The sequence below is a fragment of the Schistocerca americana genome, chromosome X, assembly GCF_021461395.2.
Source record: "Schistocerca americana isolate TAMUIC-IGC-003095 chromosome X, iqSchAmer2.1, whole genome shotgun sequence".
NCBI classification, from domain to species: domain Eukaryota; kingdom Metazoa; phylum Arthropoda; class Insecta; order Orthoptera; family Acrididae; genus Schistocerca; species Schistocerca americana.
In genome coordinates this window covers 957,216,084-957,243,099 of record NC_060130.1, presented here as the reverse complement: position 1 = coordinate 957,243,099, position 27,016 = coordinate 957,216,084, and the positions used below count along the sequence as shown (strand labels likewise).

The 27,016-nt window shown below is 41.2% G+C and overlaps 1 protein-coding gene across 2 annotated transcripts in view; it reads left to right on the top strand.

Annotated features, from left to right (window-relative positions):
* The window catches only part of LOC124554826 (isoleucine--tRNA ligase, cytoplasmic), a 185,075-nt gene that overhangs the window by 136,333 nt on the left and 21,726 nt on the right, over nt 1–27,016 (top strand). For both annotated transcript variants that reach the window (XM_047128492.1, XM_047128491.1), the window contains 4 exons: nt 4,019–4,294; nt 9,784–9,872; nt 16,043–16,148; nt 16,230–16,399. In XM_047128492.1, the coding sequence (XP_046984448.1) occupies nt 4,019–4,294; nt 9,784–9,872; nt 16,043–16,148; nt 16,230–16,399 (641 nt within the window). The remainder of the gene's footprint in view (nt 1–4,018; nt 4,295–9,783; nt 9,873–16,042; nt 16,149–16,229; nt 16,400–27,016) is intronic.

Sequence of the window (27,016 nt, the reverse complement as noted above, 5' to 3'; positions counted from 1 at the left end):
CGCCGTCCTCTCGCAGCCCGCCGTCCTCTCGCAGCCCGCCGTCCTCTCGCAGCCCGCCGTCCTCTCGCAGCCCGCCGTCCTCTCGCAGCCCGCCGTCCTCTCGCAGCCCGCCGTCCTCTCGCAGCCCGCCGTCCTCTCGCAGCCCGCCGTCCTCTCGCAGCCCGCCGTCCTCTCGCAGCCCGCCGTCCTCTCGCAGCCCGCCGTCCTCTCGCAGCCCGCCGTCCTCTCGCAGCCCGCCGTCCTCTCGCAGCCCGCCGTCCTCTCGCAGCCCGCCGTCCTCTCGCAGCCCGCCGTCCTCTCGCAGCCCGCCGTCCTCTCGCAGCCCGCCGTCCTCTCGCAGCCCGCCGTCCTCTCGCAGCCCGCCGTCCTCTCGCAGCCCGCCGTCCTCTCGCAGCCCGCCGTCCTCTCGCAGCCCGCCGTCCTCTCGCAGCCCGCCGTCCTCTCGCAGCCCGCCGTCCTCTCGCAGCCCGCCGTCCTCTCGCAGCCCGCCGTCCTCTCGCAGCCCGCCGTCCTCTCGCAGCCCGCCGTCCTCTCGCAGCCCGCCGTCCTCTCGCAGCCCGCCGTCCTCTCGCAGCCCGCCGTCCTCTCGCAGCCCGCCGTCCTCTCGCAGCCCGCCGTCCTCTCGCAGCCCGCCGTCCTCTCGCAGCCCGCCGTCCTCTCGCAGCCCGCCGTCCTCTCGCAGCCCGCCGTCCTCTCGCAGCCCGCCGTCCTCTCGCAGCCCGCCGTCCTCTCGCAGCCCGCCGTCCTCTCGCAGCCCGCCGTCCTCTCGCAGCCCGCCGTCCTCTCGCAGCCCGCCGTCCTCTCGCAGCCCGCCGTCCTCTCGCAGCCCGCCGTCCTCTCGCAGCCCGCCGTCCTCTCGCAGCCCGCCGTCCTCTCGCAGCCCGCCGTCCTCTCGCAGCCCGCCGTCCTCTCGCAGCCCGCCGTCCTCTCGCAGCCCGCCGTCCTCTCGCAGCCCGCCGTCCTCTCGCAGCCCGCCGTCCTCTCGCAGCCCGCCGTCCTCTCGCAGCCCGCCGTCCTCTCGCAGCCCGCCGTCCTCTCGCAGCCCGCCGTCCTCTCGCAGCCCGCCGTCCTCTCGCAGCCCGCCGTCCTCTCGCAGCCCGCCGTCCTCTCGCAGCCCGCCGTCCTCTCGCAGCCCGCCGTCCTCTCGCAGCCCGCCGTCCTCTCGCAGCCCGCCGTCCTCTCGCAGCCCGCCGTCCTCTCGCAGCCCGCCGTCCTCTCGCAGCCCGCCGTCCTCTCGCAGCCCGCCGTCCTCTCGCAGCCCGCCGTCCTCTCGCAGCCCGCCGTCCTCTCGCAGCCCGCCGTCCTCTCGCAGCCCGCCGTCCTCTCGCAGCCCGCCGTCCTCTCGCAGCCCGCCGTCCTCTAGCAGCCCGCCGTCCTCTAGCAGCCCGCCGTCCTCTAGCAGCCCGCCGTCCTCTCGCAGCCCGCCGTCCTCTCGCAGCCCGCCGTCCTCTCGCAGCCCGCCGTCCTCTCGCAGCCCGCCGTCCTCTCGCAGCCCGCCGTCCTCTCGCAGCCCGCCGTCCTCTCGCAGCCCGCCGTCCTCTCGCAGCCCGCCCTCCTCTCGCAGCCCGCCCTCCTCTCGCAGCCCGCCCTCCTCTCGCAGCCCGCCCTCCTCTCGCAGCCCGCCCTCCTCTCGCAGCCCGCCCTCCTCTCGCAGCCCGCCCTCCTCTCGCAGCCCGCCCTCCTCTCGCAGCCCGCCCTCCTCTCGCAGCCCGCCCTCCTCTCGCAGCCCGCCCTCCTCTCGCAGCCCGCCCTCCTCTCGCAGCCCGCCCTCCTCTCGCAGCCCGCCCTCCTCTCGCAGCCCGCCCTCCTCTCGCAGCCCGCCCTCCTCTCGCAGCCCGCCCTCCTCTCGCAGCCCGCCCTCCTCTCGCAGCCCGCCCTCCTCTCGCAGCCCGCCCTCCTCTCGCAGCCCGCCCTCCTCTCTTCTCTGTTCCGCCTCTGTTCCCTAGAACTGGTAAAATTGTAGTTTATTGAAATACAGCTGGTTTTGCAGCCTTTAGCCACATCATCAGGTGCAACCTACATGGTAAAGGCAATGTTCAGTATCACTATATTGTGGATTTTAAAATTAATAAAGGAATATCTAAAATATACTCACAATGTTAAAAGGTCAAAGGCTTACCCATCACTCGTAGTCAAAATGTACTATTCATTGATTATTGTCAATACTATGGCAAACAAAAGGCAACAAAGATGTGCTCCCTTCATTTAGGTCAGTGCTGATAGGTGGGACTTGCAATTAAACAACCATGGTTTAAAATTTGCTGCATCAAAAAAGAAAAATATTTCATAGTGGGAGGATGCTAACAATATTTTTTAAAAGGGCTGGATTGGCAATAAAAAGAATGATCATTGCTAACATAGTTAGCTATGGCACTATACGAATTACTGTGTGCAGTGTATCAGATGGCACTGTCTTACTGGTGTGATGGCAGGGCAACCCAGACTTGGGCAGAGTAAAAGTGGCCCTCACAAATGACTAAAAGAGGCTAGATAGCTGCTGAAATGGGAACTATCAGTCTGGACAGCGTGAAGTCATATACTGCCACCTGATACATTCCGCACAGTAATTTACACAGTACTGCAACTAATTATGTTAGCAGTGACAGTTTTTTATTGCCTGTCTTGCCCTTTTTAAAAATATCTTAGCATCCTCTCAGTATAATTTTTTTTTTTTTTTTTTTTCGTTTTAGATGCAGGCAAATTTTAAAACATGCCTCTGTGACTGCAAGTTTCACTTATCAGCAATTTGTCCAAAATGAATGGAGCACATCTTCATTACCTTTCATTCACCATAGTATAGACAATATTCACTGAAAAGTAAATTTTTACTAGGAGCGATGGGTACACCTAATGACCTTTTAATGTTGTGAGTATATTTTAGACATTCCTTTATTAACTTTAATATCCACGAAGTGGTGACAGTGTACATTGCTCATTGCCGTGTAGGTTGCACCTGATGATGCGGCTCTAGGCTGTGAAACCGGTTGTTTCAACAAACATTTTTACCAGCTGTTAGTGGAATTCTTCGTAAATTGCTGCTTTAACTAGCTGGTTTTTCCACTGAAGGGTTTCTGGACAGCATTTAGCATCCTATAAAATTTCCAAATTTCCTCATCTCTTTCTGGTCCCTAAGAAGCTCCAATTCTTTGATGATTGCTTTCATCCATTTCTTGTTTTTCATTAAGGGGTTCTCTTTCTCAGTCCTTTTTTTCCTTTATAAACTTTCATCATTGTAGTGTTTCTCTGTGTGCTTCATCACTTTTCTTTTTCACTGTCTCATGCTCAATATCATGTCAGTTTCAAGTGTTTCATTTGCTGACATCTCCACTGCATTCTTTATCATTTCACATTAATGCTTGCTGTTGTTGCACTTTTCAGACCTTTAAAGACTGTGATATCTTTTTAATTGTAGGTGTGACTTTCATCTTGCATCGATCAACATACAATCCAGTTGGTTACAAATGTCCCCATTTGGTGACTTTCATTGCCCTTTGTGAAAATGTTAGTGTGAGAATTGTGAGGAACACTCAGCCATGTTTCAGGATGCTGCAAATAGGAGAAGCCTTGTTCCATTATCGCAGATTGTTGTTTGCTTGCTGTGACGCCCAGTTAGCTTAAATATTTGTTCCATTGCTGCGTGAGCAGTCCTTTTCTTTTTTGTCAGCTTCCTGATTGTTGAGGAGCTTGGACTGATAGTTGTGAACGTGATTACAATATGCTACCGTTCATTTTTCTAGGCTTCCACTTCAACCCACTGTACTTCTTGTAGGTGGTCCCTTTGAAAGCACTTTCCCACCCTTCTCTAATTCAAGCATTTGCTCCGTCTCAAATGACCTCATCATCAGTGGGACATTATACATAATCTTTCTTAGTTTCCCTATTTTCCTTCATTCTTCTTCCCAGTTCAGATTTGTATTATAAAATAAGTTACTAATTATAGATTAATTAAGTGTTTCAAATTTTACATTTTGTTAAGTTTGACTGAATGAATTGTTGCTGATGATGATAATATTTTCAGATTATAGTCCTGTTGGATATGGAGGCAGGAAAGGATCTCCAAGAAGAGGGACTGGCTCGTGAAATAGTAAATAGAGTTCAAAAAGTGCGTAAGAATGCGGGGCTGTTGCCAATGGATGAAATTGTTATTTATTATGATGTAAAGCCTCCTAAAAGTGAACTCAGTAGTGTTGCTGAGCACTACAGTGAATATATATATGGCACTCTTAAAATGCCGTTCAGGCACCTTAACAGTATTCCAGCTGATGCTCATATTATAAAGGAACAAACTTTCCAGGTAAGTAAATGTGAATTTTAATTGGAGTAATGCATAGAAATCAAATATTAATGTTCACAACTGCTTGTGAGAAGTAGAGTTGTCTTACAGTAAGATGAAAGCTATATGATTCCAACAAGATAATGTTTAAAATAATTTTTAGTCTTCATCTTTTGAAGTTAGATATATACTTGTGAAACTTATGAGAGAGAAAAAGATTTGGAAAGGCAATGATTTGCAACTTTTTGTATGAGTGAACATCGCACCATAGAGACAGATATATATATAGAGGAAAAAACACACACAATGGCAAGCTGAATTTTCTCAACCTGGTTTTGAAAGACTGTGTTTTTCATGCAAAGAAGTGCTTGTTTTTTTATGTAGTGCCCTTTTATTACAGTGCTCTCTGTACAATGTATTTCCAATAAGTAAAGTGCATCCTGGAAGTGAAATTCTGGAAGGTTTGCAAAATACTCATATACAGATGCTATAACCTCCTCATTGGAGCACCAGGTGGTGTCATGCAGTGGTAAGACAAAGCAGTTACCCTATGTCACTGAAGGTAAAGAGCGGGATGGTTCGTTTCTAATGCCCTTGTTGACAAGATGTTAACCTGTAATCCTCATCCTTTCCTTATCAAGAAGTTTTACAGCAAAAAATTTCTTTACATGTGGGAATTGTTATGTCAGAGGGTGCCCAGTCTAGTGGAAAGGTTGGATGTTCAGCAGTACGTACTTTAAATTATTCAGTTTGTAATTGCCAAAGCACCCAAGTGCCTTGTCCTGTGATAGATGCAATAGCTGTTCTCATGACGTGTTTTTCATCCAGGTATGTAATATACACCATTCATTATTTTATGTTTTACCCTGGGGAAGGTAAATCCATTTCTGTATCTAGTCCATACATTGCTAAAAGATTCATTTATATAAAAAAAAAGTTCTCTGTGTGAAGTCTTTGTGTAAAATAAACCATATTTTCTTCTGTAAATACTTTAAGAGTGAAGGAGACCACTCACTGAAAAGCAGAAGTGTCGGGTCATTGACAGGCACACATGAAAAGGGGGGGGGGGGGGGGTCGCGGTTGCATTCAACTGTCAACAATGTGGCAGTTCAGCTTTTTGACGAATGGTCTCCTTTCCTCCTAAAATATTTACATTCTTACATAAGTTTCCTACCATATTCTTCTGATGCATATTTGGCATCAGCTATTTTGTACGCCTTCAGTTGTCGATTATCTAGTGGCATACTGCACAATTGATGATACTTTCATCTGTAGTTTGTTTTGAGACTGATGTCATATGGAGCTTCTTCAAGAGTAATACTGCCACATTTGAATTCAGCTGGCAATCATTTAACCATTGAAAATGAAGGAACAGACTCAATTATAATCTTTTACTGACTATGGATGAATTTTCATTCACTGTAAGCTGTCAAAAAGAAAGTGAATAAGACAGCATAGTTCCGAATATGGTACCAGTCTTAACGACTGTAGCATCTCACTCTGTCTGATGGCTCTGTAGATTATTGTTCAGTAAAAAGTGTTCTTGAGGCCTGTATATTCTTCCATTGGGATTAAAATAATGAGCTGTAGGATGGAAGGAGAGTTATTTGAGTTGAACTTTGGTGTAGATTAATGAAAAATTGATGACAGCAAAGCAAAATGGACTTTGGTGAACAGTTCATCTTTGGTTTAAGAATAGAGGTTGTAGAAATGTTATCTGATTTTAACACAACCTGTTTCAGCTGCAATACTGTATTAAGCCCAAATATCTGCGACACTCAGTAATAGCCATTCAGTACCATTGGGATGGGCTATACAAACCATAAAATAATGTTATGATCTTACAGGTTTAGCAAAGTAATGTGTTTCTTGACTTGTATTGGATCTTGAGCACCTGGAATTGTGAGGCTAGGAGTCTCGGCAATGCAGTTTGTTGAGCATTTGGTGCACTTACCCATTTGTGATGAGGCACCCGGTTTACCTATTTCTCTTTCATTGACATGATTTGGTATAGGTGCCAGACAGACAAAAGATGCTAAAGAGTTGATCAAATGAGGGTTTTGTGAATGAGTGGATTACATTTCCATAAGATTCTTCTGCTAATTCTCAATCTATCATCTGCTTTATGCTCATCCAGGTCCATGTTGTTCCTCACTAAATCAGTATGGATTGATATTCCTAGGTACTTGATGGTTATGACTTGATTCTAGTGACTGACTATGGATTAAGTGGTTAAAGCACACATTCCACTGTTTGTTCATGTCATTGGTCAGCCGCCAATCTTTGCACCAGGTGCTGATCATTTTCATATTCTCGTAAAGTTCATAAAATGTTTTCTTACTACATGACCACCTCATAGACAGCTATATTGTTTGTGAACAGTCTCAGCAAGCTAAGATACAGTGTACCAGATCGGGTACATGTGTGCATATTATAAATTACAGTTCCCCACTGCATTTTTCAGTCTGTATGTGAAGGATAATCACAAGAACTATGGTAGGAATTTTGATGCAATTTTCACTAATAGGCTGGCTGATTCATGAGAAAGGTTTGTTTATGTAATTTACTAGTAATCCAGCTGTAGATACTTCGTACTAGTCATCACAGCCATATAATGTAAAGAGTGAGTGTCCAATCACACTTCTTAGATGTGCATCAGAAGCGGTTTTTGGTTCTGTCATCGTCTCCCCATTAATAATGCCTGAGAAGTCTTCCATCCTATTGCAGAACTGTATTGAAAGCTAACTGGAAGTCAAGAACATAGTCACAGTTAGGGCTCCACAATCTACTGCTCTCTTCACATTGTAAACGAAAAGAGGAAGCTGAGCGTCATGTAATTGATGCGTGCAAAATGTGTATTAATGTCTATAGAGTTGTTCAGTTGCCAAAAATGTCATCAAATGCAAGCATAAAATGTTTCATAATTCTACAGTGTCCGCGCCGATAGCTGAATGGTCAGCGTGACGGATTGCCGTCCTATGGGCCTGGGTTCGATTCCCAGCTGGGTCGGGGAATTTTCTCCGCTCAGGGACTGGGTGTTGTGTTGTCTTCATCACCATTTCATCCCCCATTCGGTACGCAGGTTGCCCAATTTGACGTTGAATGTAATAATACCGCCACTACAGCGGCTGGACCTGCCCCGCAAGGGGCCTCCCGTCCAATGACGCCAAATGCTCATTTCCATTTCCATTTTCATAATTCTACAGTGAGGTAAATCTGTAGTTCTACACATCCATCATCTGACTTTCTGTATAGAATGGAAAAATATCTAGACTGTTACTAGAAGAGAAACTACATCATCTACATATTTGATATAGAATCTTAACAGTACTCTACAAGGTCAGGCAGCCTTCTTGCTGTTGGCCATCTTCAGTTGTTCTTAATTTTGCACTCAGTCATTCCTATATCTGTCATTTTTAGATCCATTTGGCAAAAAAGAAGAAAATTGAGTTTTTTTATTCAGAAGATTGAATTACTAATTCTGTCTTCATTTTAAAATCGTCTGTTTTGGTGCCAACACAAGTATTTTATCATTTCAGAAAATCATAACTTGGAAACTAGTAGAGATAGAGCAGTGTCATTTGTTGTAAAATTTTTAGCAGCTCTCAAAGTTTTTCTTTTCTTTTTTTTTTTTTTTCTTTTTCTTTCTGTTATGCTAGAATTTCATTTGTGTACCCCACTAGTCACTCATAGAACGTCACGGCTGTATTAGAGTTCTGCCCATATATGGGTCAGCATGGCAGCATCCGCCTCAGGTAACACACAGACAGTTTTGATTGTTTTGTCAATTCATCATGAAGGGTAGCCAAGTCATTGTCTGGCATTGTGTACACGCAATCCTTGACATAATCCTACAAAAGTTGTCTAATGGCATGACACTGGAGAGAGTGGGGGCCGTATAATTGTACAATCACAACCCACCCACTTTCCAGGAAATGTCATTTAACACACCTCACTTATTTGGACTCTAGATTACCTTGCTCCCTACATTTTGTATTAGACACAAGAAATTGACTTCTGCAGTTTGTGTTGATATGCAGCTTGTACTCTTTCAACACATTTTTGATAAATGGTTAGGCACTATGAAAAATGTCTTCAATACTGCCTGTCTCTTTGAAGGTTTTGAACTGCTTCCTTATGCTTGTTTTTACTGGTGCTCTCCCAAACTGTCATCGATAATTCTGACAGTTCACTAAATTGTAATGTTCTTAACATGTTCATCTCTTCATTTGCGAAAAGAAGTGGGATAATTTAAAAATCCTTACCATGGCAGCAGAGCGCTTCAGTGTAGTACCCTTTTAAGTATGTCTAATTTGTCCAAAATTTTTTAGAGAGTAGATTTCAACCATTTATTATGATGGAAATCTGCAAAATACTCATTGACAGCTGTCATTGGCTTCCAATTGGACTCCCAAAACATTTTCCAGACACATTTTCTTTCTTTTTCTTTCAGATGTGGGAATATGCAAATGTCTGTGTACTGAATATGGCAGACACATTAGATCTTCCAACAATTCCTACTTCAAATCCCTGTTTTTCTTCCACTAAAACACCTGTGTTGGCAAATGGGTGATCTTTATGACCAATAAGTTTGTTTCTTTCGGAATCCACACCTCTTATCATGCAATTATTTCCTATCCTGGTGACCCAAAAGACTTTTGTATACTGTTCACCAATTATTGTTTTACCCTGTGTAAGAAAATCGATAAAAAATTTGCTTCAGTTCATGTTTCACTTCTGACGGGATGTGGGCAACCCATGTCTCATCCACTGTAACAGCACACAGAATCACTTGGTTTCTTTTAAAAATGATTCAGACATTCTAACAGATAAGTCCCACATTTGTGTTTAGTTTTCATTTAACAAATGTGGCATGTCGTTGATAAAAGCTTTCAAATAGCTCGTCCTCCATAAAAAATGTAAAATACCCATTATTGTGCCTATGTAACCACTTATTTTTATACATTGTTGCCAATCCCAAGCTATATTGTGCACTCTCGTGTTGTCTTTTGCCACCAATTTTTAATTGTTGTAAATGAAGAAATGAACTCCTTATAAACATTCACCAGCTGTATAAACTGCCAATGATACATACATAGAGAGAGAGAGAGAGAATTTTGGGGCAGCTGGGTATTAAAATTTATTAATTTTAACAAAGTACACAACAGTGTTAATAAGTTATGTAAACAACACTATAATTATCTTTTGTTTTGTTACATGTACCAGTATAACAAAAATCAAAAAAATTTATTGATATCAGCATCTTCTCTGTGCCAGGCTGATAACTTCCACTTTATCCTTAGTGTGGGTGTGTCTATTAATGACAGTTGGTCTGAACCCTAGATTAAAGTTGATATTTGTCACAGATCAATAGTCTCTACCACAAGGTTCACAGCAGTTTTATTTATCTAAACTGCTGCAATTCATTTAGAAAGATCTTGGTGGTTTTTCATTAGTATAATTTTCCACAATTTTGAATTCATGGTTAATGAAGTTTCATCTTATTCTAGGTGAAAGATGCCGAACTGCAAGTAGCTTTGGTATCATGCAACAGAAGGCCCAAACCTGATGTTCAGAGGAATGAGGAACCCTTCTGCAGGTAAATTTGCTTCTGTGACATTTAAGCTGATGATATCTGATTTTTGTTGTTGTTGTGGTCTTCAGTCCTGAGACTGGTTTGATGCAGCTTTCCGTGCTACCGTATCCTGTGCAAGCGTCTTCATCTCCCAGTACCTACTGGAACCTACATCCTTCTGAATCTGCTTTGTGTATTCATCTCTTGGCCTCCCTCTACGATTTTTACCCTCCACGCTGCCCTCCAATACTAAATTGGTGATCTCTTGATGCCTTGGATCATGTCCTACCAACCGATCCCTTTTTCTAGTCAAGTTGTGCCACAAACTTCTCTCCTCCCCAATCCTATTCAATACCTCCTCATTAGTTATTTGATCTACCCATCTAATCTTCAGCATTCTTCTGTAGCACCACATTTCGAAAGCTTCTATTCTCTTCTTGTCCAAACTATTTATCGTCCATGTTTCACTTCCATACATGCCTTTTTGCCTGCTTCACTTACTGCATTTTTATATTTTCTCCTTTCATGAATTAAATTCAATATTTCTTCTGTTACCCAAGGATTTCTACTAGCTCCCGTCTTTTTACCTACTTGAACCTTTGCTGCCTTCACTACTTCATCCCTCAAAGCTACCCATTCTTCTTCTACTGTATTTCTTTCCCCCATTCATGTCAATTGTTCCATTATGCTTGCCCTGAAACTCTGTACGACCTCTGGTTTAGCCAGTTTATCCAGGTCCCATCTCCTTAAATTCCCACCATTTTGCAATTTCTTCAGTTCTAATCTACAGTTCATAACCAATAGATTGTGGTCAGAGTCCACATCTGCCCCTGGAAATGTCTTACAATTTAAAACCTGGTTCCTAAATCTCTGTCTTACCATTATATAATCTATCTGAAACCTGTCAGTATCTCCAGGCTTCTTCCATGTATACAACCTTCTTTTATGATTCTTGAACCAAGTGTTAGCTATGATTAAGTTGTGCTCTGCGCAGAATTCTACCAAGCGGCTTCCTCTTCCATTTCTTACCCCCAATCTGTATTCACCTACTAGGTTTCCTTCTCTCCCTTTTCCTACTACCAAATTCCAGTCACCCATGACTATTAAATTTTCATAACCCTTCACTATCTGAATAATTTCTTTTATTTCATCATACATTTCTTTAATTTCTTCATCATCTGCAGAGCTAGTTGGCATATAAATTTGTACTACTGTAGTAGGCTTGGGCTTCGTGTCTATCTTGGCCACAATAATGCGTTCACTATGCTGTTTGTAGTAGCTTACCCGCACTCCTATTTTCCTATTCATTATTAAACCTACTCCTGCATTACCCCTATTTGATTTTGTATTTATAGCCCTGTATTCACCTGACCAAAAGTCTTGTTCCTCCTGCCACTGAACTTCATTAATTCCCACTATATCTAACTTTAACCTATCCATTTCCCTTTTTAAATTTTCTAACCCACCTGTCCGATTAAGGGATCTGACATTCCACACTCCAATCCGTGGAACGCCAGTTTTAATTCTCCTGATAACGACGTGCTCTTGAGTAGTCCCCGCCTGAAGATCCGAATGGGGGGCTATTTTACCTCCGGAATATTTTACCCAAGAGGATGCCATCATCATTTAACCATACAGTAAAGCTGCATGCTCTCGGGAAAAATGATGGCTGTAGTTTCCCCTTGCTTTCAGCCGTTCGCAGTACCAGCACAGCAAGGCCGTTTTGGTTAGTGTTACAAGGCCAGATCAGCCAATCATCCAGACTGTTGCCCCTGCAACTACTGAAAAGGCTGCTGCCCCTCTTCAGGAACCATACGTTTGTGTGGCCTCGCAACAGCTACCCCTCCATTGTGGTTGCACCTACAGTACGGCTATCTGTATCGCTGAGGCACGCAAGCCTCCCCACCAACAGCAAGGTCCATGGTTCATAGGGGGGTGGGATATCTGATTATGCTTCACATTGTGAACGCCCTAGAGTCTTTTTTTTCTTGCAAAAACTTCCCATTAAGTATTCAAGAGATTTCTTCAAAATGGTGTTGCTTTGAGTACTTCCATGTAGTTGTAATTTACCATTGCTGCCCAATGGCACAAGTCAGTAGCTACCAAACTTTTGGAACAACACTTTTGAAAGTGAAAAATATAATGGTGAACAGAAAAAGAGGTGCTTGTAACAACGAACAAAACCACTTGTATCATCTGAAGGGTTGTCTGTCCAAGACCTAAAATTCCACCATCAGGTTTGTCCAGTCTCTCTGTTAAGAAGTAAATGCAGATTTCTGAGGTTTTACATTGTAAACATCACAGGAGTGTTTACAGTGGCTTCAAAATTTATGGTCTCTGTACAGTATTTAATCCATTCTGACATAGTAAAAATTTGTCACAAAGCACTTTTGCTGGCTGCAAGTTTGTTTGGATACAGAATGTGAAACCACAGTCTAAGGCAGTTTGCCAATGATATTTCTTTCTGTAATGTAGAAGAGAGTACTCTCTTGATTGGGGGCTTACAGAACTCTTGCAGTAGACTTAATTACAATAACTTTGATCCTGTAACAGGTGGGCCCCACTCATACAATTGGGAAATACGTAGGGACTTCAGAAATTAAGTTACACATGTAAAATGCTAAGACCATTGCAAAACAAGAATGGCAATTTGTCAGAAGAGAATACATGTTCCAGGGTTTCTGCAGACATTGTTCTGCTGCAATATGTGTTACACATGCATCACAGTGTGTGGCTAAAATAGTGTCGCAACTGGAAATGGATCTTGCTGGGACGCCTGCTAGACTGAGTTGAGGGGCTGACTTGAGTGGAGTAGGTGAGAGAGAAAGGAGACAGGGAAGTGGAGAGAGGTTGTGGAAGTGTAACTGGTGCCTAGGTGGGAGAGCCAGCAGGTTCATGGGATAGGAATGTGGATTCTAGAAGGTCACACTGGTATGTGTAAAGGGAGGGAGGAGTTCACTTGCTTCTGAGAAGTACTCATCTGAAAGCCATCTATGTGCCTGTCAGTGGTCAGCAACACTATTATTCACTGGATTACTTCCTCCACTCCTTAAATTATTTACATTCCATGAAGGACTTTCCCATAGTGTGTGAATTCTTATCATTAATCCATGTGAACAGCTGCAGTCTTTAGTGGACTGGAACTTGTATGTGTATGTAGCTTGAAGATGTTTTACATCTTATAAAGTGTATCCCAAATACTTACTGCCAAAGTTACATAGATTGCAAAACTAAGTATTTTGAGATTGGGAACGAAAGGGCTTAGGTGAATATTTGAAGTGGTGCTATGCTGGAATAGCACAGGGTCAGCTAACCCTGTTTGAATGTTGCATGTTACCTGCTGTTTACTCTAAATGTGCTCCACAGGTGTTGGAGGATGTGTCTCTTGTTATATGTGAGAGGATGTGATTTCAACACAATGACACATCATGTCACTTCAATATGAATGTTTGTGAGCGCCAAGTAGCAGGTACCCTCATTCTTGGATCAAAGGGGAAGCCCTGTCGCATGGCCAGTGCTGTCATTAGATTTCACTTCTATAGGTTTACACGGTGTTGGTATATGAAACCCCAGCTGAAACTGAAGAGGAACTGTTTTGTAGCATGTGATGTTCCACACAGTCAAAGTGCTCAGTAGGATTTAGAATCTGATGAGTTTAGGGTATAGGGGACACCTTCATTGGATTACTGAGACTGTTCCTTCGCAGTATAGATGTAATGAAACTGTGAAATAGTGTGTGCCTACCTTGAAAGTTACTGTCTCTCTTTGGTGAAAAAGTGCAGCATTGGTTGATGCATCTGAACTGCAAAGTTAGAACCTCATTGTGTATTCCTATGTTCACACCAGAAGACATAGTTTTCCTCCTATATCATTCCACCACCACCAATCTTATTTTTTCTCTAATTCCCTAAAACACCTTTCTAACCGCCACCACCTGTCTCCTCCTTCCCCCAACAAATACTTTGAGACCAATATGTGCATTATAAGTAATTTTGTAAGTTGTACCCAGAGAGTACTATAATACGCACAAATCTGTAAACTGTTCATTTGTGAAGTTAAGGAATGGAGTGGTAAATATTATCCCAGGCAGATGGAATACTTTCAATGAGAAGAGAAAACTGTAGTATGATGGAAAGGACAGGCTGGAATACAGCAACAACTTAATATAGTAGCATCTGAGGTATTCAGTAGGAATCAGATACATACTGTATTTACTCGAATCTAAGCTACACTTTTTTTCCGGTTTTTGTAATCCAAAAAACCGCCTGCGGCTTAGAATCGAGTGCAAAGTAATGTGAAGTTCTGAAAAATGCTGGTAGGTGCCGCCACAACTAACTTCTGCCGTCGAATATATGTAGCGCTACACAGGCATGCTTTGCAGGCACAAAGATAAATACTGGTGCCAAAACCTCTGCGTCCGTAAAGAAATTAAAAAAAAAGGTTGAAGATGAGCTTTTTTCTCTGCTTCAATTTTCGACCACTGCATTTTCATACATTATCCAACGAAGTAAATACAAATTCCGTATTGTTAATCTACGAATGTAGCACCATTTCAATGTACTACAAAAATCCGACTGGCAAGACTGTTTGGGATGTTTGTCAATATGGCCAACTCTACGTTCTGAATTTTTTCCTACCTATGAGAAGAGATGGTTGCTAATAGGAACTTTTATGAATTGTGAACCACATACAGTATTCTCTTCACTATAATATGAATATAAACATTTTGCCGTGTATTCTTTCATATTTGCTGCTATCTCATTTAAATACTGTCTGCCGAATAAACTACGAAACTAGAGTGGACAACAGTAAACGCGGAAGAATATACATATCATGTCATGTTTATATTCCTATTATTCTTATGCCTAATAGTGATACAGTCAGAAATGAAGCACGACAATTGACTAGATTTTTAAATCTAAGATGACTCTTATTTCTGTGCAGAATGTAATGTACTAAAGAGGCATCTGCACAGATTTTCAAACGGAGAAACATTTTTGCTAAACTCTCGTTCAGAACATCATCTATCATACGCAGTCTATTATTTGGTTCTTGTCCATCATTGTCAAAGAAAGCAGCAGTGTAAGTAACAACAAATAGCAGTCTCTTGCCATTGTTTCGCTAATGAGACGATTCCCCTCTTATTTTTAATTGTAAGCGGCGGTAGCGTGCACAAAAGCAAGTCATGCCGCGAGCAGCGACAGGCCGTAAACACTCATTATCAGAATGCGACAAACAATGCACGACACAGTACAGTAATGCATTTTCAGCTTAGAGTGACGTAAACACCTATAACAAAGAGAACGGCACTTATCAGATCAAACAAAAATACGCAATCGATTCAAACCAGATGAAGCACGTGAAAAAGGAAGGGTAGCCGTATAAATGCGGACGGAGCGCCTGACGCGTAGCAATGGCTATCTGGTAAAGCTTAACTGCTAAGCTTACGACTCAAACCAAACTACTGTAGCTGTGTAGTCATCCATTCAACCTAAATTGTGTCTCATATTACAATGGACCAATTTGGTTTCGATTTGGAGGTGCGGCCTAAAACACTTCTCTCCCCTTGAATTTCGAGTCTCAAATTTCAGGTGCGGCTTAGATTTGGGAAAAAATTTTTTCCTTGATTTCGAGTCTCATTTTTTCAGGTGTGGCTTAGATTCAAGTAAATACGGTAAACAAGACTGAACTCGTAGCTAAGCTAAACCTTGTTTATTTGTGTGTTGGTCACTCAATGCAATGATGATACAGTGGGAGTGAGTTACTTATGGCACAAATGAATTGAGAGTATCATGTAATGGTCTAAAGAACTTTTACTAATCTGAGCATCTGAGCACACCTGAGAGACTGGGGAAATCCTTAATACAATTATGCATAAATGGTAGTATCAAATAACCTGAACCAATAAGGTAGCTAATTTGGAGTAGTGTACTGCTTTAAGCCATTACCTATAAACAATTACAGGGTTTCACTGGGCCATGGAACACTGTGCACATTTCACATTACATTATAGAAGACTAATGTAATTTAAAAAGAAAATACTGTTCTTTGTAGATTTGTCGGTCTATATGAAGCTGCATCTCCGTGTCCACATCAACTCTCCATGATTCTCAATTCTATTTGTATTTATTTTTACATATAGTTCTTACTATTACAACCTCAGAAGTGTTCACACAATTGCACTAAATTTCTAGGTATACAAATGTGATTCTGAATACAAATGGACCGACGAAGTATGGCACAGTGTTGCTTGAGAATCCTGTTGGAAAACTCATCTCATTTCATGAAATTGTTCAACAGGTATGACTGTATGTTGCAAACATTGTTTATATACACCCTGTTTACTATGAACTGAGAATAACCATTCATAGTGTCTTGCAGGTAAAAGTACTGTTCTCTCTGGATGATGAATTCAAGTTACATTTGCCTGGTGTCGGTGATCTGGACTGTGTGAATGATGTCACAGAATTACATACGAGGACACTGTTGATTAATCAACCAGGAGGAAAAGCCAATACTGCTAATTTTCTGAAAGAAGATATATCTGTACGGTAAAGTATCCTTTAAATGTTAGTGTTATGCTGCATCGCACTCAAGTGAAAGCGGCGTATGTGAATGTGGTCAACTAAATAACTTATACATAGCTCTCAGTTGTGGAGGATGGAAACACTGTTTAGTGTGGAAATTTGAGACCTGAAACCAATGAGCAAATTACAGTGCATTCATGCATGATCCAGTAACATTAATCTGACCACCTCTTAAAAACCTGAATAACCACCTTTTGCAGTGTGGACATGCAGGAAGAGTGTTAACAAGGTTATGGAAGGAACTGACAGAGATGTGGAGCCATACTGACTTCAGTGCCGTTGCCAACTGCACTAGGTTTCTCAGTTGAGGATCCACAGCGCAAAAAGCTCAATGTGGTGGTCCCATCGAACATAGGCAGTGATCATAATGTGACTGGATAATGTATATGCTAGTGTGGCCTTACATCGATGATTACAGTTTTAAGTGTAAAATGTACAGGGTGATTCTAAAGTCACTATAAATTTTGTACTTAAACAAATTTTATTAACCAATATGTAATGGCACTGCAACTTATGTTACAATAGGACATAATATCAGTGCATTTCACGTGTGACCACATTGCATGTCTAGGCATGTCCCCCAGCGCTCCACTGTAGACCGAAAATCCTGGCCAAGCATATCTGGTGTAATCTCAGCAGCTGGGGCTCGAATCCACTGTGTTAAGTTTTCAGTGCTGCGGATCTTCACCTGGTATACCTTAGACTTGATAAACCCCCATGCAAAAAGTCTAAGGGTGTCAAGTCAGGAAAGCGGGGTGCCCACATCCGTGGAGAGGCATGACAAATCCATCTGCCAGGAAATGCTTGATTCAGATAATCCCGAACAAAGAGGGCAAAATGAGGTGGTGCACCATCCTGTTGAAAAACAACAGTAGCCATAATCCCATCAGATATCAACTGGGGCTCCAAAAACTGTTCCAACATATCTAGGTATGTGGTTCCAGTAACGGTTTGTTCTGTGAAGAAGAAGGGCCTGTACACTGTTGACCTCATTATCCCTAACCACACATTCACTTTTGCTGTGTCCTGTTGCCTCTCCTGCAGTACGCTCAGTTGTTCGTCTGCCCAGATCCTGCAGTTGTGTCTGTTCACATGTCCACAGGTATGAAATGTAGCTTCATCACTGAACAAGACATTTTGCATCAAATTATCATTTTCCGCAGCTTGTAGCAGGTCATGACACACGGCTTGTCTGGCTGCGTAGTCCTCCGCTTCAAGCTTATGTACGACCTGGATATGGTACGCATGTTTGTGCAGCTTGTAACGAAGAACTCTCCATACAGTGGTTTGAGGAATACCAAGCTCCCTACTAAGTCTCCTGGTAGATGCGGAAGGGCTACGTGTGATCGCATCCTGCACACTTTGCACGGTGTCTGGTATTATGGCCGGCCTCCCTGGATGTTCTTCATCTGCAACGCTACCAGTACACTGGAATTTATTGACAGGGTCTTGATAGCAAGCCTGATGGGGCCTGTTTTCGGGAATCGACGGGCAAAGTCTGTCTGCACCTGTTCATACGTCATTCCATGAAGATGAGAAGAAACAACAGCGATTCATTCTTCTTCGATTAACATTCTGCCATAGTACCTGCAAGAAACAAAGATTCCATTACTATATCACTGAAATGTATAGTGACTTTAGAATCACCCGGTATTGGAAAGATGACTTCACTGAGATATACATTCAGTGTTTATTTGGGCAAATGACAAGAGAACATGCAGCTATGTATTTCTTGCATAATTGCTCAAGCTTAACTAAATTTACAACTATACAGTTCCCAATGAAAATAGTTTCCATAAGAGAGAAATCCACTATTGTTGAAGAAACAATTGTAATTAAAAGCTAAGTCACTGGAGGGCACTTTTTGCACCGACACTGTATAATAGTTATTCACAAAGGGCTTCCTAAAGTTAAAATGATTTTGGAATGATGATCAATAGCAGATTGCTGGTAATTCGATTGAGAATGCTATGAAAATAGGATACAGAAATTCCATAATTAACTCCAAATGCCTCTGAAAGTTAGCACTGGTGCTGATGTTGCCATGCATCAGCTTCATAATTTTTGCCTGGGCACAGTGCCTTGTGTTCGGTGCATACTATGTAGCTGCAGTTAGGTTTTTTGAATGTTTTGTTAGAATTAATCTTCATGAAATGGACATGAAACCTCATGTGATTTTCTTTCTTTGTTGTTCGTATTTTAGATGTGTTGCTTTATTATGCCTGTAGTGTCACAGTTGTGCAATTTCAACACTGAAAAGCTGAGAGTTAGGCAAATAAGCTCATTTTCATATCGTGTCGCTAGTTCTTCAGATCAGTTCCAATTATCAGTCTAGGGTTTCCCTAAATCAATTGCAGCCTGTGCCAAGATGGTTTCCTTGAAAGCAACATGGCTGATTTCCATCCCCGTCCATGTTCTGTCAATCATATGATTATTCGGGGTTATTCATGTGTCTGTGAAACTATTTAAATAATTCGTAAGAAAAGAAGTATTTAATGTATCAAAGTTTTATAGGACTGAAATAAAAGTGCTCACAAAAGTTTTGTAACCTATGTTACAAATGTTGTTCAGTATGTCCACCTTAAATAACGTGGCCAATATCTTTGCAAAACTCCATTTCATCCCTTCATTCTATTTCAAAGTAGGAATTAAGACTCGCATCTTTGTCCATTCCAGTAAGCTTCTAATGCAGATCAGCTTTGTAGGGCTTACTTTTAAGTCTCTTATCAATAATTTGCCACACTGTTGGCTTCAAGACGCCAAACTATAAACTTGTCTATGTGGTTGATTCGCGAAGGCTGTGTTGCTGAGCTTCTACTCTGGGTGCCTACCAGTTCCATCCTCATCTGAGAGATGAATATTGTGATCTGAGATTTCTGTCTGGAAGGAGAATGTGGGCAGTTGCCACATGGTTGTAGCCATCTGTTTTAACTGGTATGAGCTGTTCCTGAAAGTATGTCTTAGACAGCATTAAATACCTTGTCTGTTGGGACTGGTGTAAATTTTCCTAAAGCACAGAGGATGATTGTGCAAGTTATTGGCAGCTCCAACATATGTAGGTAATGGAGCTCTTCCAGTTAAATAGCTGTCATATAGAGAAGAAATTCCACTGTGCACTTGTTATCTTTTCTAGTTTTGTGCAAAAATTTGGTGGAGACTCTGCCAGGAGCTGCTGAGCACACTAGTTGGATTTGCTTTACTACAGTGAAGTCAGCACTTGAGTGTAGATGCCACACTCGGTTCCTGTTAGTGCCTGGCTGGAGTGGTGTACACCATTAGCCTCTTTTGCAGGATTGTCCCCAGAACCACACACTGTCCTCTGATTTGGAGGCTGGTGGAGGACTTTAACCAGAAGCAACGTGGTTCTGTAGTGACCTCAGATGAAGGTTTCTTAACGTGTAGTGTAAGGTTATAATAATTGTAAGGTTCCTCTGAACAGGTCAAGCAAGCTACCCAGGTAACAGAGAACACAACATGCCCATGCAGATTTATAGATTAGAGAAAACTACTCCATAGGCTTGATGACCAGGTATGTGCAGTATAGAAGACAGAGAGAGTAGTAGTTATTATGATATCAGATAATTGCCCCAGAATTTGCCTTACTTATGAGTGGCAATGATGCACTCATAGTATTATGAACAGATAGTTGCTTGAACCTAGAAAGGAATAATTGTGAAACCGTAAATTCCATATGGAACATATATATCATTAGAATCTAGAAAACCTGTTTACATCAAATGAGATGATTGCTCCTTTCTGAATGTGAAATATTTTGGGTGGAAGTAAATGTTACTGATGAATAAAAAATTGTAGTTTCATTTAATAGGCAAGTTGTGGTGGGGAAATGCTTTAGTGAAGACTTTGGGATGTAAAATCTAAATTTCCCAATTGTGCTGTGGTAATGGGGGGGGGGGGGGGGGGCAGATTTCATCTTGGCAGCTATGGGTTGTGAAAGGGAAAGAGAGAGAGAGAGAGAGAGAGAGAGAGAGAGAGAGAGAGAGATGGGCATTTTGAACATATTCATTATGTAATATTGTATTAAATTTCTTACCTGAAATTTGCCTGGAGCAGATAATTAGTGACATCTTGGGATAATCATAATCTTCTGATCACAAACAGACCCAGACTCAAGTCTGAGGGTGTACAGTAGGGAATTAGTCACCATAAAGTCTGTGTTGTGTACATAGTTCCACGTAGTCAGCACGTACACAACTTTCCCACTAGAGCGCGCCCTGCTAAGCACAATAGCGCAGCGCTCATCCATCTCCGCACTACGAGGTGGCGCTGCCTTAGAGTCGGACCGAATTCTGCTTCCGCCGATCCGCGCATTAATATGTAACGCAGCCAATGAGATTGCTGCTAACGTAGAACCTTTTCTCCTTGCGGATCACACTCACGCAGTGATACCTGAACGCGTGAGGTATTGTAACGAGTGTACAGACCTCTGATTAGTCCGTCTGCATTTGTCTGCACCAGTCTGCATTTGTCTGTACCAGTCTATAGTCAAGTTTCAGTCTTCGCCTAATAAGATTACCGTATTCCTGTACATAGCCATGAAGATAAATATATAGACACTTTGTCAAGTATCAGAGATATGTGGGAATAAGATTAACATACCAAGACCAAAGGAACTTCAGATTGTCAATTGTAAACAGCATCCAGAATAAAGTTACGTAATGTCTATGCTTTTTATTATTTTAGTAAATGTGTGTGAAAATTAATCAAGTTCTGTTTAAAGTTGGTCACCATCAATCTGCTACTCTAGGTGTGCAATTGGCATTGCTATCGTCTGATCTAACGGCAGAAGATAAACACGCCACGAAAAGACCACGAGACATATTGCTGACACCCGCCTACTTCGTTAGAGCGACAAGTCAAATAATCTGATGGTGTGTGTACCGAAGGTCTTACAGTATGCACACCACAGTCTGTTTTGACTTCAGTGGTGGATGTTAGGAAAATAATTCTGATTATCCAAGCTCTCACTATAAAGTGTTCACTGGAGCAGTTCACATGTGCTGCATAGGTATATTATTTGAGGGGGTGTATTTACTAACCGGTATCGACAGTCCAGAAAGAAAGTATTTGCATTGTGTTCTCTCAGTGTCCAGTTTTAAGCTGAATGTGACAATTTGTCTTCTGGTACACTACTAAGTGACAGGGGTGAGATTATTTTTGTGCGTGCTCATAGATTAACAGGAAAAGAAGAAGAAAAGATAAAATAGATTTTTCATGCACAACATCCGTATAAAAAAATATGATTGTGGAATGTTTCATACTGTATTTGTGATTTGATGGAAGACAGTATTTTTTCAGAACAGTAGTATTGAATAACATGTGGAGCTTGTGTCATTGTTTGACCTATCAGGGTGTATACAACCCGGGACAACCGGGATATCCGGGGAAAACCCGGGAATTTTTTCATCCGGGGGAAAATCGGGAAAAACCCGGGAATTATTTAGAATTCCGGGAATTTTTCATTGTTTTAGTTTTCAGTTAAATTTATGTGATTTTGACTGGTAAGAAACAATACGGAAGGCTAAAATATGTTATTAGTTTTAGATTTTATTTCCACCTTTCTGACAGTCAAACATTAATCGCCTTACAGAACAATGAAGTTATTTTGGCCGGTTTGCTAAAGAGATTTCGCTTTTATTCATCTTTCCTGTTGAGGCAGTCAATTTATTTGAAACGAAGTGTTTAATTTCACACTATTGGCTAGTTTCAGCTGTTCGCTGCATTTCAAGTGCACGTATGGCATTATGCCATAATAAAGAACCAAAATTTTAAGCCGAATTATGCGTTTTAGTATGGTTCACGAAATTCCGACGCTCTTGAAGTATCCTCTGATGTCTTGTTTCTTTTATGACATAACGTAAGATCTTTTAATGTTTTACACGTACGAACATATGGGCTTCCTGCGTCATCGTAGCTGCGCAAGCGCGTGACTCTTGTTACCTGGCGCTCTCTTGCAACTGCTGAAACAAACCTATTTCTAACAGGTCACGGGAAAATATTGTGAATGTTGGTTTGAAAAGCGTTACATTCAGAGGAGATTTCCTGTTACGTAAGATGACCTATGTGCGAGAATGTACGATGAATTTCTTAAATCACAAAGTGTTTGACTCTCATTTAAAAATCAACTCTTTGAGGACGACCAAATTTCGAGCCCAGAAGATCAGACATTTACGTCGTTATTAAAAATTTTACTGACACATTTGTGTGATGTATCTTAAAGCGTAACAAGCGCAGAAAAGATCAACATTATATGTGGAAGCTTAACTTCTCTTCCAGCTTATTAATCTTCGAGACCAATATTATAGGTGAATGCTATGTATATTAATTTAAACTGTTAACTTTTCTTGCTTGTGTGTTTGCGCTTCTTAAGAGTGATCTTGCTATGGGCTGATTACATCACGTGTCCTATGGTGTCATCAGCTGGCGAGATCAAGTGACATGAGCTATAACTGGCTTAAAAAGCACACCGCTATCTCGATTTCAATGCTTCGGAAAGTGACATGCAGTGTTTGGTGGGATTCGAATTTATACCTTCGTAATACGAAAATATGCAGCGTACACGTTGCTGCGCATCAAAGGTCTTTCAAAACGTGTTTTTCCCCCCTGAGTTACGTTTTCTAAAGTGCCGGGAAATTCTACTCCGGTATATAAAACCATTAACATTCAAAGGATCGATGAGTTTTACAGTGCCGAATAAGAGTATATCGTCACTTAACAAAAGTGTATTTTCACCCGGGAGAAAGTGTATTTTTAGCCGGGAAATCCGGGAAAAATCCGGGAATTGTTTTTCCTTGTCCACATATACACCCTGCTTATGCTTGCATGATCAAACCATACAGAATATACAATTCAGAAAAGCTGCTGTACCAAAGGAGACACCATCATGTACTTTAGGGTTCACACATTTAAACATAACATTATATTTTGCTTTAACAGGCAATACCATATTAGAAGTTTAATTGTTTTTTATGTAACTCAGTAACGGGTAGCTTCTGATACAACTGCTCCTACGGAAAATAGTTTCTGGTGCTCCGTACTTCTGTTGCAGTTAACATGTTAGATACCTTCCCTTTGATTTCAGTGTGGTCCCACAATAAGAACATTTTAGTCTGTCATTTGTACCATACTGACAGAGATTTGTTCGCTAATCCTCAGTCATTTTCTGTTTTCTCTCTTATTCTTCTTTACTTTCCAAATATTCCTGAAGAACAGCTGCTGTGAATTGTTAATAATTAACTTAATTTTCCTGATGTACTGGCAATATTTATTTTCCTAGAGTAGTGGCAGTATTACTAAATTCATCATTATTTTGAATGTAAACACAAACAACACTGGTATAATATTCATTTAAAAAAGTATTAATTTCTTGCTGTAATTTGGAATTATCTTGTACAAAGGTTGAAGCCAACTGTATATTTTGAATACTATGTACTACAGTGTGCTTCATCTTTGTTTCTGTCTCTTTGTTGGTAATCAATGTATTTGGGCTGTTTTAAGTTAAAACAAATCCTCATAATTTTTCACAAGAGTGATAAGTATTGCATCATTCATTTTTTATTTTTGTTGTACACACCTATGTCTGTAGGACCAAATTGATGAGCAAATCTCCATAGTCATGGAACAGGTCAGTACATGAAATTAACATCAGAAAAGTTAATAATAGATAAAATAAAATGTACATGAATCCTGCTGCTGAGTATATATTGACATCAAGGAGTTCCTTGGAGGGTGGGGGAGTGGCTATGCATGTAAAAAAAAAAAAAAAAAAACAGTATTCCATTTGAGTCCATAGAGGTATCACGACACTGCACTGAACACATATTTGAATGTTGTGCAGGGGCAGTTGAATTTAGTGAAACTAAACTTCTAATTGTTGTTGTTTATAGGTCCCCTAACTCTGACTTCAGAGCATTTCTGCTCAAGCTAGAGAGGGTTCTGGATTCACTTTGTAGGACGTACCAGAAATTAGTTATATGTGGTGGCTTCAATATTAATTTTGTATATAATGGTGCAAGAAAAAGGATGTTGGTAGATCTCCTAAATTCATATGATCTGATGCAGACTGTGTTTTTTCCAACCAGGGTGCAGGGGAATAGTAGCTTAGACATAGACAATATTTTTATTCATTATTCATTACTAGATGGGCATTCTGTTAGTAAAAGGGTGAATGGGTTTTCAGAACATGTTGCACAAATTTTAACACTAAAAGGCTTTAGTACTCGAAAAAAAGAGTCACATTTAATTACAAACTATGTAGGAAAGTTAATCCAACAGCAATAGAGAGTTTTTTAAACCTTGTCAAGGAACAAGAGTGGCAGGATGTTTATAGTGCCAATAACATAGATGATAAATACAATGCTTTCCTTAACACATTTCTCATGCTCTTTGAGAGTTGCTTTCCATTAGAACATTCTAAACGGGGTACTAGCAGTAAGAGGCAGCCCGGGTGGCTGACTTGTGGGGTAAGGATACCATGTAGAACAATGTGGAATTGTCTTAAAATGTTAGAAGTAGTCACAGTCAAGCTACAGTAGCCCATTATAAACAGTATTGTAACGTGCTTAAAAATGTTATTAGGAAGGCAAAGAGTATGTGGAATAGCCAATTCACAGGATAAAATTAAAACCATATGGTCAGTTATGAGGGAAGTGTCTGGTCAGCAGCACAAGGTCAACGATATAAAGTCAGTTTGCAGTAAAAATATTTCTGTTACTGATAAATCAGATATATGTACAGTATTTAACAATCATTTTCTGAGCATTGCTGGTGAATTAAACAAAAATTTAGTTTCTACAGGAAATCATATAACTTTCTTGGCAAATGCCTACCTGAGATTGATGTCTGAAATACTCCTTTGTGAGACAGACAAGAGGGAGATTGAGTCAGTAATTAAATCACTGAAGACTAAGGACTCTCATGGTTTCGATGGAGTGCCTAACAGAATATTAAAGTACTGTGCTGCACATGTTAGTCCTGTATCTAGCCATATTTGTAATTTTTCGTTCAGGAATGGTCAGTTTCCTGAACAATTAAAGCACTCAGTAGTAAAGCCGCTTTATGAAAAGGGCGAAAGGGATAATGTAGATAATTTTAGACCTATTTCTATACCATCAGTGTTTGCAAAAGTTATTGAAAAAGCTGTGTATCTAAGCATAATTGATAATATGTTTAGCTATCAGATGTACAGTTCAGCTTTAGTAAACATTTAACAGCACATTTAACAACTGAAAATGCTATATTCTCTTTTCTCTGTGAAGTACTGGATGGGCTAAACAAAAGGTTTCAAACACTAGGCATATTTTTTTATTTAACTAAGGCATTTGATTGTGTTTATCACAAAATATTGCTCCAGAAGTTGGACCGTTACGGAATACGGGGAGTAGCTCACAATTGGTTCACCTCTGACATTGGCAACAGGCAGCAAAAGGTCATTATTCACAATGTTGATAACGCCTGTGATGTGGGATCTGAGTGGGGTACTGTCAAGTGGAGGGTGCCTCAGGTATCAGTGTTGGGGCCACTCATGTTCCTTATTTATATAAATGATATGTCTTCTAGTATTACGGGTAACTCTAAAATATTTCTGTTTGCTGATGACACTAGCTTGGTAGTAAAGGATGATGTGTGCAACATTGGCTCGGTTTCAAATAGTGCAGTACATGACCTAAGTTCATGGCTCGTAGAAAATAAACTAACGTTAAATCATGGTAAGACTCAGTTTTTACAGTTTCTGACACACAATTCAACAAAACCTGACCTTTTAATTTCACAGAACAGGCATATGATTAGTGAAACTGAACAGTTCAAATTTCTAGGTGTTCAGATAGATACTAAGCTGTCGTGGAAAGCCCACGTTCAGGATCTTGTTCAAAGACTTAATACTGCCATTTTTACTATTCAAATAGTATCAGAAGTGAGTGATCATTCAACACGAAAATTAGTCTATGTTCCTTATTTTTATTCATTTATATCATATGATATTATATTTTGGAGTAACTCTTTCCATTCGAAAAGGATATTTTTGGCTCAGAAGCGGGCGGTTTGGGCAATAAGTGGTGTAAGTTCATGAACTTCTTGTTCATTTGTTGTTAATAGTATTAGCTTATTCCCAAGAATAAGCACCTTTCACTCGGTTAATACTCAGCAGAAATCAAACCTGCGTTTGGGTCGGACTTACTTAACTCTTGTGCAAAAAGGTGTGCAGTATACTGCTGCATCCATTTTCGATAAGCTACCACTCAAATTCAAAAATCTTAGCAGTAATCCACACGCTTTCAAATTGAAACTGAAGAGTTTCCTCGTGGGTCACTCCTTCTATTCTTCAGAGTTCCTTGAAAAATTAAGCTGATTCTTATTGTGTTGTTGATTGTGTTTACTTAAACTTATGGACTGATTTTTTTCAGGTTCATAAACATTTATTTTTATCCGTTATTATATTTCTGTTGTAATTTCATGTACTGACATGTTCCATGGCCTTGGAGATTTGCTCCTCAATTTGGTCCTACGGAGCTTGATGTGTAAATAAATAAAAATAAATCATGAACAATATAACACAGGTATTTG